General features: G+C 32.1%; 1 protein-coding gene across 8 annotated transcripts in view; it reads right to left on the bottom strand.

Annotated features, from left to right (window-relative positions):
- The window catches only part of FSTL5 (follistatin like 5), an 848028-nt gene that overhangs the window by 97052 nt on the left and 736439 nt on the right, over positions 1-14537 (bottom strand). For all 8 annotated transcript variants that reach the window (XM_002745278.7, XM_008992524.5, XM_008992523.5 and 5 more), the window contains one exon: positions 9401-9550. In XM_002745278.7, coding sequence (XP_002745324.3) covers positions 9401-9550 — 150 coding nt within the window. The remainder of the gene's footprint in view (positions 1-9400; positions 9551-14537) is intronic.

Raw genomic sequence — 14537 nt, 5'->3', positions numbered from 1 at the left:
GATTCCTCTGAATTTTAGTATGGGCTTCTCTATTTCTGAAAAGAATAATGCCTTAGGGATTTTGATAAGAATTTTACTGAATCTGTAGATTGCTTTGGGTAATACTGGCATCCTAACAATATCTAGTCTTTCAGTTCATGAGCATGGGATGTTTTCCCATTTATATATCTCCTTTAATTTATTTCAGCAATATTTTGTAATTTTCCTTGTATATCTTTCACCGTCTCTCTTAATCCCTGTGTATTTAATATTTATTATGTTACTGTAAGTTAAACTGTTTCTGTAATTCTCTTTGTAATTTGTTTATTGTTAGTGTATAGAAATGAAACAGATTCATGCACGTTACTTTCTGTTCTGATATTTTATTAAATTCACTTATTAATTCTAATAATATTTTTGTTTAATTTTTAGGATTTTCTACCTGTAAGATTGTGCCATCTGCAAATCACTATCTACTTTTCTTTTTAATTTGGAAGGCTTTTATCTTTCTAGATTAATTGTTCTGGCTAGAAGGCCCAGTACAATGTTAAGTACAAGTGGCAAAAGTGGGCATCCTTATCTTTTTCCTGATCTTAGAAGAGAAGCTAAGTTTTTTATCATTGGGTTTTTCCCACCTGAGTTTTATATGTTGTACTAGTTTCTTTTCTTTCCTAGTTTTTTGCATATTTTTATCATTAAAGAGTGTTAAATTTTATCAGATGCTTTTTTGCATCAATTGAGATGGTCATGTAATTATTCTCTTTCATTTTGTTAAGGTGGTTTATTACAATGATCTATCTTTGTATGTTGAATTATCCTAGCATTCCAGGAATAAATCCTGCTTAGTCATGGGTATGGATATGATGCAGTTATGTGCTGCTGAACTTGGTTTGCTAATATTTAGTTGCGTGTTTTTACATCAATGTTCACAAAGCATCTTGGGCTGTAGGTGTGTTTTCTTGCAGTCTTTTTGTCTGGTTTTGGTATCATGGCAATGTTTGCTTCATAGAAATAGTTAGGCAGAATTTACTCCTCTTCAATTTTTTAGTAAGGTTTGAGAAATATTGGTGTTAGTTTTCATCAGGTTTAGGGCTTTTGTTGGGATATTTTTGATTACTGATTCAATTTTCTTAGTAATTGAAAGTATATTTATTTTTTCTATATTATTATAATTTAGTCTCACTGCATTTTGTGTGTCCCTAAATTAGTACATTTTATCTAGGTTATGCAATTTGACAACATACAATTTTTCATGATATTTTCTTATAATACTTTGCATTTCTGTAGCATTGGTATAATAGTAATCCCCACTTCGTTTCTGATTTTATTAATTAAAATCTCTTTATTTTCTTATCCCATTTAGCTAACATTTTTGTCAATTTTCCTGGTCTTTTTAAAGAGTTAAGTTTTGGTTTCAATGGTTTCCTCTATTCTCTATTTTATCTCTTTTCTAATTTTTATCAATTCTTTCCTTCTGCTAGCTCTGACTTTAGTTCTTTTTCTTTCAGTTTTTTAAGTTGTAAAAATAGGTTGTTGATTTGAGGATATGTCTTGATTTTTTTAATGTAAGTATTTATCATTCTAAATTCTACTCCCCCCGCTTCCTTCAGCACTGTTTTCCAGTGTCCCATAAGGGCTGGTCTATTGTGCTTTTATTTTCATTTGCCTCTGAGTATTTTCTAATTTTCCTCATAACTTTTTTTTTCATTGGTTGTTTAAGGTTGTTTTAATTTCCACAATTTAAAAAAATTTCCAATTTTACTCTCATTATGGACTTCTAATTTTATACCATTATGCTTAGATAACATAGTTTTTATTACATCTAACTTTTAAAATCTATTGAGACTTAATTTCTGGCAAAAAATATGGTCTATCCTAGAAAACATTCCATGAGTACTTGAGAGAAAAATATATAGTATATGCTGCTGTCATTGGTTAGAGTATTCGGTATATATGTGTTAGATCCGTTGGTTTATTGTGATAAGTCCTCTATTCTCTTTATTATCTTGTGTCTGTTATTTCTATCAATTATTGACAGTGGGGTATTGGCGCTTTCCATTATCATTATAGGACTCTCTATTTCTCTTTCTAATTCTGCCAGCTTCTGCTTCGTACCTTTTGATAATTTGGTATTAAGTATACACATGTTTATAATTTTTAAATCTGCTTTCTGTATTTAATTTTGTATTAATAAATTATCTCCCATTTGTCTCTAGTTTTGTTTTCTTTCTTTCTTTTTTTTTTTTTTTTTTTTGAGACAGAGTCTCACTCTGTCACCCTGGCTGGAGTGCAGTAGTACAATCAAAGCTCACTGCAGCTTTGACTTCCAGGTTCAAGTGATACTCCCACCTCACACACAAAAATGTGGGATTACAGGTGTGTCACCACACCCACCCACCGTATATATATATATATATATAAATATATATATATATATATATATATATATTATATATGCACACACATTTGTATATGTTGTCCAGGTTGGTCTTGAACTCCTGTATATGTTGTCCAGGTTGGTATTGAATTCCTGGGGTCATGCAATGCCCCTGTTCCGACCTCCCAAAGTGCTGGTATTAGATGTGTGAGCCAAAATACCAGGCCCTTGTACTACCTTTTTAATCCCTTAACTTTCAAACTTCTGGTGTGATTATACCTAAAGTGAGCCTCTTGTAGACAGCATATAGTTTGATCATTTTTTAAAATCCATTCTGTCAATCTCTGTCTTTTGATTAAATAAATTAAGCAATTTATATTTAAATTAATTAGTGACAAGAAGGCACTTAACATTTGTTATCTTGCTATTTGTCTTCTATATGTCTCATTGATTTTGCCTCTCATTTCCTGCATTACTGTTTTCATTCATGTTTAGTTAATTTTTTGTAATGAAATGTTTAAACTTCTCATTTTCTTTTGTCTATATTCTGCAGCAATTGTCTTTGTGGTTAGAATGGGGATTACATTTCATATGCCAAGTTGTAGCAGGTCTATAGTAGCTGAACTTCAATAACATACAAGACTCTGCTCCTTTAACAGCTCCATCCTGATCCCTTTCAGTTGTTCATGTTACAAAATTACAGTTTTGCACATCATGCACCAAAATACATAAATGAATAATTTTTATAAATTTATAATTTTCTTAAACTATTTGGAAAACAAAAGGGTTTTTGCAAATCAAAGTTACAATAATGATAGTTTTTGACTAATAATATTTACGCATTGATCTCATATCAGGTAAGAGACAAAAAGTGAAGTTATAAAATTTTGTTATAATCAAATTAGCTTTCATGATTTTCCATGTATTTGCATTTATAAAGACCTTTATTTTTCATATGAGTTCAAGTTACTGTCTAGAGGTTTTTGTTTTTGTTTTGTCTTTTTTTTTTTTTTTTTTGATACAAAGTCTTACTCTATCACCCAGACTGGAGTGCAGTGGCACAATCGCAGCACACTGCAACTTCAACCTCCATCTCTCGGGTTCAAATGATTCTCCTGCCTTAGCTTCCTAAGTACCTGGGACTACAGGTGCATGACACCACACATAGCTAATTTTTGTATTTTTAGTAGAGGCAGGGTTTCACTGTGTTGGGCAGGATGGTCTCAATCTCCTGACCTCATGATCCACCTGCCTCGGTCTCTCAAAGTGCTGGGATTACAGGCATGAGCCACCGTGCCTGGTCTGTCTAGTGTTTTTGTTTGTTCATTTGTTTGTTTAATTTACTGTGCAGGACTACCTCGAACATTTCTTACAGGACAAGTCTAATTATAACAAACTCGGCTATTGTGTATCAGGCAATGTCTTAATTTCTACCTCACTTTTGAAGGATAATTTTTGTGGAATATAGGATTCTTGATTGACTTTTTTTTTTTTACCTTGTATTACTTTGAATATATTGATCCACTGCCTTCTGGCCTCCATAGATTCTAGTAATAAATCTGTTAAAAATCTTATTGAGGATATGCAACATATATTGAGTTTCTTCCCTCTTACTGCTTTCATGATTCTTCCTTTGACTCTGGTTTTTGGAAGTGTAATTCTAATGTGTCTTGATGTTGGTCACTATTGTTTATCTTACTCGGACTTTGTTGATCTTCATGGATGTTTATATTCACGTTTTTCATTAATTGGGAAAGTTTTTAGCCATTATGTCTCCACATATTCTCTTGGCCATGTCTCTCTTATCTTCCTGGGACTGCCACAGTGTATATTTTAGTACTCTTGACTAAGTCTCATAAGTCCCTTAGACTTGGTTCGCTCCTCTTTAATTGTTTTGCTTTCTGGTCCTCAGACTCAATGATTCCATTGTCCTATCTTCAGGTTCATTGACTTTTCTGTCTGCTGGAGTCTGCTTTGGAATACCTCTAGTAAATTTTTCATTTCGATTATTGTACTTTTCGACTTTCAAATTCTTTAAGTTTTTAAAATTCTTTATTAATATTTTTATTTTTTTTGTACATTATTTCCTCAACTTTCTTTATATCTTTAGTGCTTTGAGCATCTTTAAGATAGTTGTTTTAATGTCTTTAAAATCTACCTCCGATCATTTTCAGGAATACATTCTGTTGATTCATTTCTGTTTTTTTAAATGACCATATTTTCCTGTTTCTTTCTATGCATTATGACTTTCTTTTCTTTTTTTTTTTTTTTAAGACTAGGCATTCAAATCTAATGATTGTGATAACTCTGGAGATCAGATTCTTCCCATTCCTTGAGTTTTCGTTTTTTTAATTGCAATTTTTGCTTTTATTTATTATGGTAGGCTATCTCCACGTCAAGGTTCAACCTAATGTAATCTTAAAGTCTTCTTAGGTATTTTTCTAAGCCTTTCTCTAGGCCCAGTTTACCAATTTGTCAATCTATTTTTTCTCCTATATGCAGTTGTTTTTGAATAAACTTGTATTTAATGCCTGGTTCTAAAAAGAAGAACTAGAGAAAAATGAAAGAATATTATAAAAGAACATTAGCCCTTTAAATTTCCTGTAAGTCACTTTGCCAAAGGAAGAGGAGCTTGCAACAATGCACAAGGTGTAACCATGTTCACCCACCTCTCTCTATAGCTCTGTAATCAAAAGTGTCAATCAATAATCAAAGAACAGATATGCAAAAATAAAGGACAGGCTCTTTTTGCTCACCCTGACTCCTGCATTCTGTGTGCAAGCTGCTCCTGTTTTTGTTGTTGTCAACAGTTAATATTTGAATTGATCATATATATACCAATTTCCTTGCTCACTATCAGATCAAATTTATGGCTATTTTTTAATTCCTGAAGTAAACAATTTGTTTCCATGTTGTTTCCATTTACATTGGTAATAATATCCATGTTTTTGTGTGTCTGACACAATAAATAAATCATGCCCTAGGTTTATAATTTTTTAATTGCGACTTAGTCTTTTTGTAATATTTTACTTTATTTTGGTGTTCATTATTTCTACCTAGAATTTGCTACCATCTCATAGTAATTTGTCTGCCTTTTTTTTTTTCAGAGCATCTTTTTTTTATTGCATTTTAGGTTTTGGAGTACATGTGCAGAACATGCAAGACATGGCAGTGTGTTTTGCTTCCTTTCTCCCCTTCACCCACATTTGGCATTTCTCCCCAGGCTATCCCTCCCCACCTCAAGATCTTCCCTTTTGAAGTAATACAACCAGAAAGCAAAAGGAAGATATTAAAAAGACAGATAAATTACTGCCTCTTTAAAGTATATATACATTTTTTTCATTTGAGTTTCATTGTCATCCTGAATCTGAGAATTGACATAAGTGGTTCTATATTTTTTATGTTATATAAATTATTATAGTTTATTATACTTTATGCAATTATTACTTATTTGGACCTAAATATTATTAACTTTTTACTTTTCTATTATCTATTTTAGGAAATATTATTACACATATGTTAGTCCTGACTTTATATCTTAATTTCTCATTTATATTCTCCTCTTTTCTGCAATACACTGCATTATTTAAATTACTACATTATTTGTAATTCAGGTCTATCTCTTAACTTATTTAATCAATCTCCTCTTTTATTTAAACTATTGTTTAATGTATACATAGCAATTTTAATTTTAATAATTAATTTTAATTTTAAAAAATATATTTTGGCATTTTTCAATTTTAATAATCTATTCAAGAAATACTATTATAAAAGTTGAAAACAAAATTATAACAAACAAAATGATCATCAATGTAGAACTATAGAAAAAGTCTCAATTGTGTAAACATTTCACATCTCCGTAATTTTATCAGTAGATTAAATATAATATTAGTTAAAAATTTAGCAGTAAATTATAGAAATTCACTACTGCTAGTCACCTATGCTATTTTTGGAAATGAAATATAATATAACCACTTGGAAAAGTATGCACCTTGGATAGCTTAACATGCATACACTCACATAAACTCACATGTAATATTTGGTCTCACATTTTAACTCATATAAGTCTATGCCCAAAGAATTGTATATTTTAACACACAAAAATAAAGTGCACAAAATTGTAGCAAGTCATACTATTCACCATAGTACAAATTTAAATACACCTTGCATGTCTGTTAGCAGTAGAATGGATAAAGATAAATCTAGTAGTCACGTATAGTAAATTATAATTATTTATGACAGTTTCTCTATAAATCATCACTAACACCAGATTACTGAATACTGATTTCCTAAAGGAAATGAAGAGTTATGTTGTCCTGAGCTTCTTTTCACGTTATTTTAATCAATCAATCATTCAATTCATAACCTTGTTATATGTACGTATCTGTCTAAAGACACCTTATTTAATAAACATCATTGATTGAGGAAGATGGAACTCATGGCCAACAACGTTACTACTCAGGCCTGAACAAAGCTTATCATTAGGCACATCACAACCTTCGTGTATTTGGAACTCTAGACAGCACTTCAACACTATGTGTGGAGGCCATTTTAAACAGCAAAATTGTTAAAAGCACCAATTCTTTTTAAAAGGGACTAAACCGAGCATGAAAAGGATATTCTTTTGGAGTGTGAAAGTTAAAACAAGAAGTCAAAATATCTTCTTGTTCAAATTCAGCTAGGAATGTGTATATTTAGTACTAAAAATTTTTGCCACACCTAGGTATGCCCACAAATGACCATGAAATGACATGGTTATGAATAAGTTTAAGCAAGTAGGAAGGTAACTGCAAATATAGAATCCACAATCTACAGGAACCACAATCTATAGGAATCATATGTTTCTCCACAGCAATAAAATTATTAAATTAGCAACAGCTACAAACAAAATGATTTTGCAATCATAATATAAAACACAGCCAGATTCAGATAGGGAGTATCATATATATCTGTTTATATAATGTTCAAAACCAGCCAATTGTTATATGTGGTAATAGAAATCTACATAATGATTTCCTCCAAATAGGTAATATCTAGAAGGATTAATGCAAATAATAATTATTATAATAACATGGTCATAAGGAGAACCCATTTGGACTGGCCCAAATTTGTCAGCATAAAAATGTGTTAGATACTAAGCTGAAAAATCTCCACAATCATGATTGTATCACAATATTATTATTATATGCTTTAGTATTTTGTGAAGTCTTTTAAATTCCCCTACTATTTCATAGTCATGATAATCATTTTGAAAAATAATACAATTTATGCAATTAGTATCATAGCATTTGAACATTTTATTATTAATATTTTCTGTTAATTTTAAATGTGTCACCCTTATTTGACCGTGGAATTATATAAATAATAAGTGATGTTAGCTTTTTCCACTTTTGAGCATCAAGTAGATAATTTATATTCAGTGAGTGTAGTTCTCTAGTTGAAAACTCAATTTAAAAACCAGCCTGATTATTTCTGAAATATATTTATAATTTTAATCTACCAACAAGGAGTTTCAATAATCCCAAACTGAATGCTTATAATTTGTGTTGGCCTATGTTGTGGCTGAAATAAAAAGCCAACTTAGTTAAAATCCAACAGTCTCAAAAATCAGAAACAAAAGAAATAAAATATAATTTTTTCTCACAATAAATATCAGACCATTAGACCATATATTCATAATAAATGTGTTACCCTCAGGGCCTTAGGGTGTTCTATTAGAATAGCTATTCATTGTTTTACCCATGATTGTAGTGCTCATTTCATATTAGAAACTGAACCATTAGGCCAGTTATTTAATGTCAATTTGTAAACTTGGAAGTGCCAGAACTTCTTAGCAGAAATATTTTTCATTTTTGTATTTGTGAAATAAGAAACACATAATAAGCAATCATTAAATAAATACTGAATACATGGATGAAATGCTAGATGGGCAAATAAATGGATGGATGGATCGAGGGATGAAGGGACTGATGGACAGATGGACAGATGGACAGACAGACAGATGGATGGACGGATGGAATCATGTGAAGCAGTTACTGACTTTTAGAATGGGTAGTCCTACATTGACTACTTAACACTTTTTGAACTTCTAAACACTTTTTGAAGTTCTAGACAGAAATCAAAATTAAAGGGTAAATTTCAAACCAATACTGACTCAAAACATTCTCTGTAAATGTGAGGAATGTTTTGGGTCCAGTTTCCCTAGAAATTTTGATAGGAAATAGGCATATAGCACTTCCATATGCCAAGTTCTACTATAAATGCTTTACATGCATCATTCATCTAATCCTTAAAATAACTTCATAAGATACATATATTTAATATTCCCATTTATCTCATAAAACTATTGAACTTAATTTCCTATGATCTGAGAAGCAAAAGATGAAAATAATTAAGGACTAGACTCTAAACCCATACTGACTAGACACCAACCTTGCCCTTCACCTTGATTGTTGCACAACTGATTTCAGGTAAAGAGCATGGGCTGCAACAGTTAGTGGCTCAAACTTGAAGTATAAATTCAGCGAATTGTGAAAGCATAACCATGACGACATTTAGCAGAGATCGCTTTCTCTAACTTATTTACATATTATTTATTTTACTCCTATCTGGCAAATTCAGCTAAGTTACTGTGATCTAGTGAAGCCTACGATTGTCTTGGTCTTTGCTAATAATAAAATAAGAAGGCCTCAGTTCTGGTTTTGGAATGATAAACAGGAATGTCTTAACTGGCCTCTGCCTGCTCTGACTGTGCCTTGCTCTAGATAGAATATGCAGCTGAAAGATACATTTATGTGGAGCTAGGCTGTTAATATTATGATGTGTTCATGGATCTAATTTTTGAAAACAAAAAAAAATTTAACAATCTCCTGAATTCATTAGGTTTAAGAAACCGAGTGAGAGAAGAGTTTCCAGAAAATTTATAAATTTTATAGTTATTCAAGTAAGGAAACACATTATCAGTGACTATCAAGTTAAAGATTACTGCATTAACACGAATCTTTTTTAGAGATTTACTTTTTCAAGAGTAGTAATTATTCATACCTGAACAACTTTTTGGGACTGCACATCAACAATAAGGACTCTGTCCAAAGTTGGCTGCGTAACATAAATGAACTTGTCTTTGACATTAACAGCTGATGCCCACACACACCTCTGAACGTCATCTCCCTCAGCTTTGGGGCAGACTTCATCCTGTAATTTAGGAAAGAGAAAATGAAATGTATATCTTCAGTTATAACACATGCATGACAATATCATGGCTAAAATTAATGTTTCATACTTTACTAGTTTCAGCATCAAATGTGAAATATATATATGTTTAATTAATAGAACATATTTCAGTTCATTAAATATGTATAGAAAGCAATGGAAATGAGATTCTTTTAAAATAAATTTTATGTTCTTAATTACTTATTTTTCTAGTAAAATGTAGTTCTTCCAGTTTTTCCTACTTGGTTATAACTCAGCAATTTCAAAAAGTCCAATGTTTTTCCCCGAATTTTTCCAGTCTCAAGTTTCTTTAACAGAATAAAGGTCACATTAGAGTATATTCAGAGCTTTTCAGAACATTGGTGGCTGTCCCCATGGCAAATTTATAGTTTTGTCAAGTGTCATATAATCCTCTGGATATGACTGCAAGGGTATTTTAATTTGTAGTAAATCAGAAGCTTAGATAAATTATAATAAGGTAGTTATTCACAATGCTTATTTTATTTTTCAATCAAGGTCAAATTTTATAAAATCTTTCAATATTCCCAACACTTTTATTCTGCTACCTTATCCTAGCACTACCTTCTGGTTGAAGATTCCACACTTTGTGTTAGATGACAATAAATGAGGCCAAAATAACTCCTCTATTTCATCTTTTCCTTCACATTGTCAAAAAATGATTAGCGAAGAGATACACAAGACCTTATGATTTATACTTGGAGTCACAGCATGAGTAAAAATGTAGTAAGTGTTCTCAGGTTTTCTTTTATTAACTGTTTTGTTATGGTTAGAAAAACCACTAATGAGAGATACTGCTTAAAATATATGTGCAGTAAGAAACAGTTGTTTATATAATAACAATAAAATGATAAACAATTATTCCAGTATTTCATCTGAATTTTTGTCTGATAATTAGCAACTAGTGTCTAATTTCATTTATTTTATATCCAGTTATTACCTCTAAGCTAATTTAGAATAACACGATTTTCTAATACATATAAAAACATTAGTTTTTCAGCAGATGCCATTCACTATGTATTTAATAATCATAAGACAAAATCAACCACACTTTCATTATCAGTATCACTAAGCATTTATTTTTAAAGATAACACTGATGGCAGATATACCACATTTGACATTGAGTAACCATATTTAACAACTAAAAATGTAACCCTTCTCAGGCTACATAACCATTATAGGTTGGTTTTCCTTTTTGCATAAAATTTGGAAATTAATGCGAATACCAACGCACTTTCTAATGAGACATCCAGTGTGTTGCCTACTGTTTATGTTCTCCAAATGTCAGCTCTAATTCAGGAAGGCTCTGGAGTGTCCATTAATTTTTAAGATCTGGCTCAGTATTGCATGGTTTAGGAGCATAAAACAATCGTGTTCCCCTCTAAATGGCACAGATTATTCTAAGCTTCTAAGACATAAGTGAGAAAACTGAAAATTAAGCACACAATTTATGATGTTTTAGGTAATCCTGGAGTTATGAAATTAACTCTAAGTACCATGGCCATTACAGGTGATCACTCGTGAGGTCAACCTGCATAAAGTCCAAGGCATTCTCTTTTTTTTTTTTGAGACAGAGTCTTTCTTTGTCACCCAGGTTAGAGTGCAGTGGCGTGATCTCATCTCACTGTAACCTCCACCTCCTGGGTTCAAGTGATTCCCCTGCCTTAGCCCCCTGAGTAGCTGGGATTACAGATGCACATCACCACATTTTCTTTTTTTGTGTATTTTCTTTGTCTATGGAGACGGGGTTTCAACCTGTTGGCCAGGCTGATCTTGAACTCATGACATTGTGAGCTGCCCGCCTTGTCCTTCCAAAGTGCTGGGATTATAAGCGTGAGCCACCATGCCTGGTCAAGTTCAAGGCACTCTTAAGGAGGTAGCCCAAACCTGGAGACAGAAGTCTGTCTTCACTACATACTTAGAATGTAGTATTGCACTTTCATTCAGCAGATCCTACTGACACATTGTTTTTTATGTCAACCTTTTCTTCAGAAGTATACTGAATGTCAAGGACAGGAATCCATTTTACAAGAAACAGACACTAGATAAAATATGTACTTGAGAGACAATAAGAAGTGGGAAAAAAGTAGGAACTAAGATTGGTGAAAGCCTCTGAATACAGGGAAATTGTTTACAAATTCTTCACCATTGTGTAAAACCTGCCAAAGTAATGAAAAGTGTGAGTGACCTGACACATAACTGTCAGCCAAACAACTGCTGAACCACAGACGATTTCCACCCGTTTGTTTGCTACAGAACTATTCAACAGTAAAATAAACTGCTCTGCTGGGAATTATTTTCTATTTGTATGCTGTCCCCATAAGACATCCTTGACCAGACTTAAAATCATTTTTACAAAGCCATTAAAAGCTTCCTGACAGTCATCCTGGATTTTCTTTGCTTTGGTTTATGCTATTATTTCTGATTATATTATATTATTTCTTACTTTACAGTAGCACTCTTTTATTTTCTCAGATTAATATTTATTTCTGTGGAAGAAAATAGTAGAGGAATGTTTTTAACATAAATTAGAGATGTAATGGGAAAAAGAAGACAAAAAGAATTCCAGAGATGAAAAATAACATTAAGATGATAAATACTAATTAGGAAAACTGCCAGGGATTGTATAAAGGAGTATTAGTAAATCACTTTTTACAGAAACGTGTACTAACATTTAGAATGAACAGAATTAATAAGATATTAGAGCTAATAGAGATGAGAGTCAAGGAAAAGGCTATTCTAATTTATAATTAGAATTTATTTCTTTTGGTTTTTTACCATATTTAATCACATATTTCCTATATATGTATTATACTTTCCCAAATGTTAAGGAGTACAAGTTATATCACTACTGATGGTATACATTTTAATTAGCAATTAAGATTATATTACTAATATATGCTTTGCTAAGCTAAAGCAAATCAAACAGAATCATAGATACCCTGGTCTTCTACTAAGACTTTGCCATTTGTATTTATTATACTAATTACCTATTAAAAATACTTTGCCCTAAAATCTTTAAATTCCAATCTTTCCTTCCTTCCTTCTTCTTCTTTCCTTTTTTCTTATTCTTCTTCTCAGGTTATCCTGCTTCATTCTTGGAAAAGACAAATCTGTCTCATAAACACCTCTGTTTTCCTTGTTTCCACCTCAACAAGTTGCTATCAGGACTTCCTCCTCTCATGCTTCTATTTAATCATAAAAGATGTGTTCACTACTCCTTGCTTTCAGAAGGACCTGCCCTAAATTTCTCTTGTAACTCAAAACATTCAAGTCTTCAAACATTCACATTGCCCTATAAATTTAAGAAACACTCCATAAAACAGCTTCAATTGAATTAATCTTTCCATTCCAATCATCAATCTAATTATCTTTAGACTTTTGAACAAGGTTTCTGGAACGTTACTTCCATTTCCCGACCTTAGAGTTTAAAGTGACCACACTTCAAACTGGCTTTCATGGCATTATCTCTTTTAAAAGAGATGTTTTCAAAGTCACCAGTGGTCTTAGAATTTTCAATTATTTCTCTTCACTTCTCATTGGAAAGCATTTATTGAGAGCTTACTATGTGAAGAATATTGTGCAAAGTTAACGTTTGAAAATAAAAACATAAATATGAGAGACTGCTTACTCTCAAATTGCTCCTAATTTCTGCTACATTTAGTTGTTTCAGACACTTGATTTGTCATAAAATGTTCTTTCGTTCTTGCAAGGCAGAGATACGCAAATAATGGTTGCCCAGGCCAAATTTGGCCCGCTGCCTAATTTCGTATGATCCAGAAACTGGGAATGTTTTATCATTTAATGGTTGAAAAAATAGAAAAAGAAGTACATTTTCATGGCAAGTAAACATTATATGAGATTTAAATTTAAATTTACAGAAATGAAGGTGTATTGTAACCCAACTACACCTATTCATTTAAATATTACGGCATATTTCATGTTATAATGAGAGACATAGGCACTGAAAAGTTTAAGATATTTACTTACTATCTGGCCATTTACAGAATAAAAATGTTGCTGATCCCATTTTAGCATACATTCTGACCTTAGTTATCATTTTCTGTCCTATTATTTAAATTCTTTCTGTGTGTAGTGGCTTCTTTATCTTCAGTTCCCTGGTTGCGGCTTCAGAAAAGCCGAGGCTCAGACTTTAGTTTTTTGCTCTATTTCCTTTGCATTAAATTCCTCTGAAAACTCATCCATTCTGATTGCCTAATCACTATCATGGTCAGGTAACACCCAGACACTAGTATGGGTTTGTCACTCACCAGGCTTTCCTCCTCTGTCTCCTTCTAGAAAAATTGTTGAACAGGCAGTTTCAAAGACAGAGATAATATAGAACAAAAAAGTGTAATATCTTAAACTATTAAAGTTGATCCAAAACTTAAAGAAAAAAATAAACCAAAGGATAAAATACTTGCATACCTGAACACAAAGAAAGAGTGATTTGTATTACAAACGTTTTGAAAAACTGAGTAGTTCTATAAAATAGGAGACTATTGGATAGTAAAATAACAAAGTAAAATTCACAATAAAAATATTCTGAACTTATATATTGAACATAATTATAGTTTATATGTTAAATGTCTTTTAGAAAAAAGGAGTGAAAGTATGGACTTTGGAAGACAGAGAATTAAATCACTGAAAGACTCACTAATTGAAACACTAATGAGGCTGGGCACGATGGCTCAGGCCTGTAATCCCAGCATTTTGGGAGGCTGAGCCTGGCAGATCACTTGAGGTCAAGAGTTCAATACCAGCCTGGCCAACATGGTGAAACTCTCTCTGCTAAAAATAGAAATACAAAAATTAGCCAAGTGTGGTGGAACATGCCTGTAATCCCAGGTACTCTGGAGTCCAAGGCAGGAGGATTGCTTGAACCTGGGAGGCAGAGGTTGTAGTGAGCTGAGATTGTGCCACTGCACTCCAGCCTGGGCGACAGAGGGA

The sequence above is a fragment of the Callithrix jacchus genome, chromosome 3 (genome assembly GCF_049354715.1).
Source record: "Callithrix jacchus isolate 240 chromosome 3, calJac240_pri, whole genome shotgun sequence".
Taxonomy (NCBI): domain Eukaryota; kingdom Metazoa; phylum Chordata; class Mammalia; order Primates; family Cebidae; genus Callithrix; species Callithrix jacchus.
Note: the sequence above shows the minus strand (reverse complement) of the source record. Positions and strands in the feature narration are given on the sequence as shown.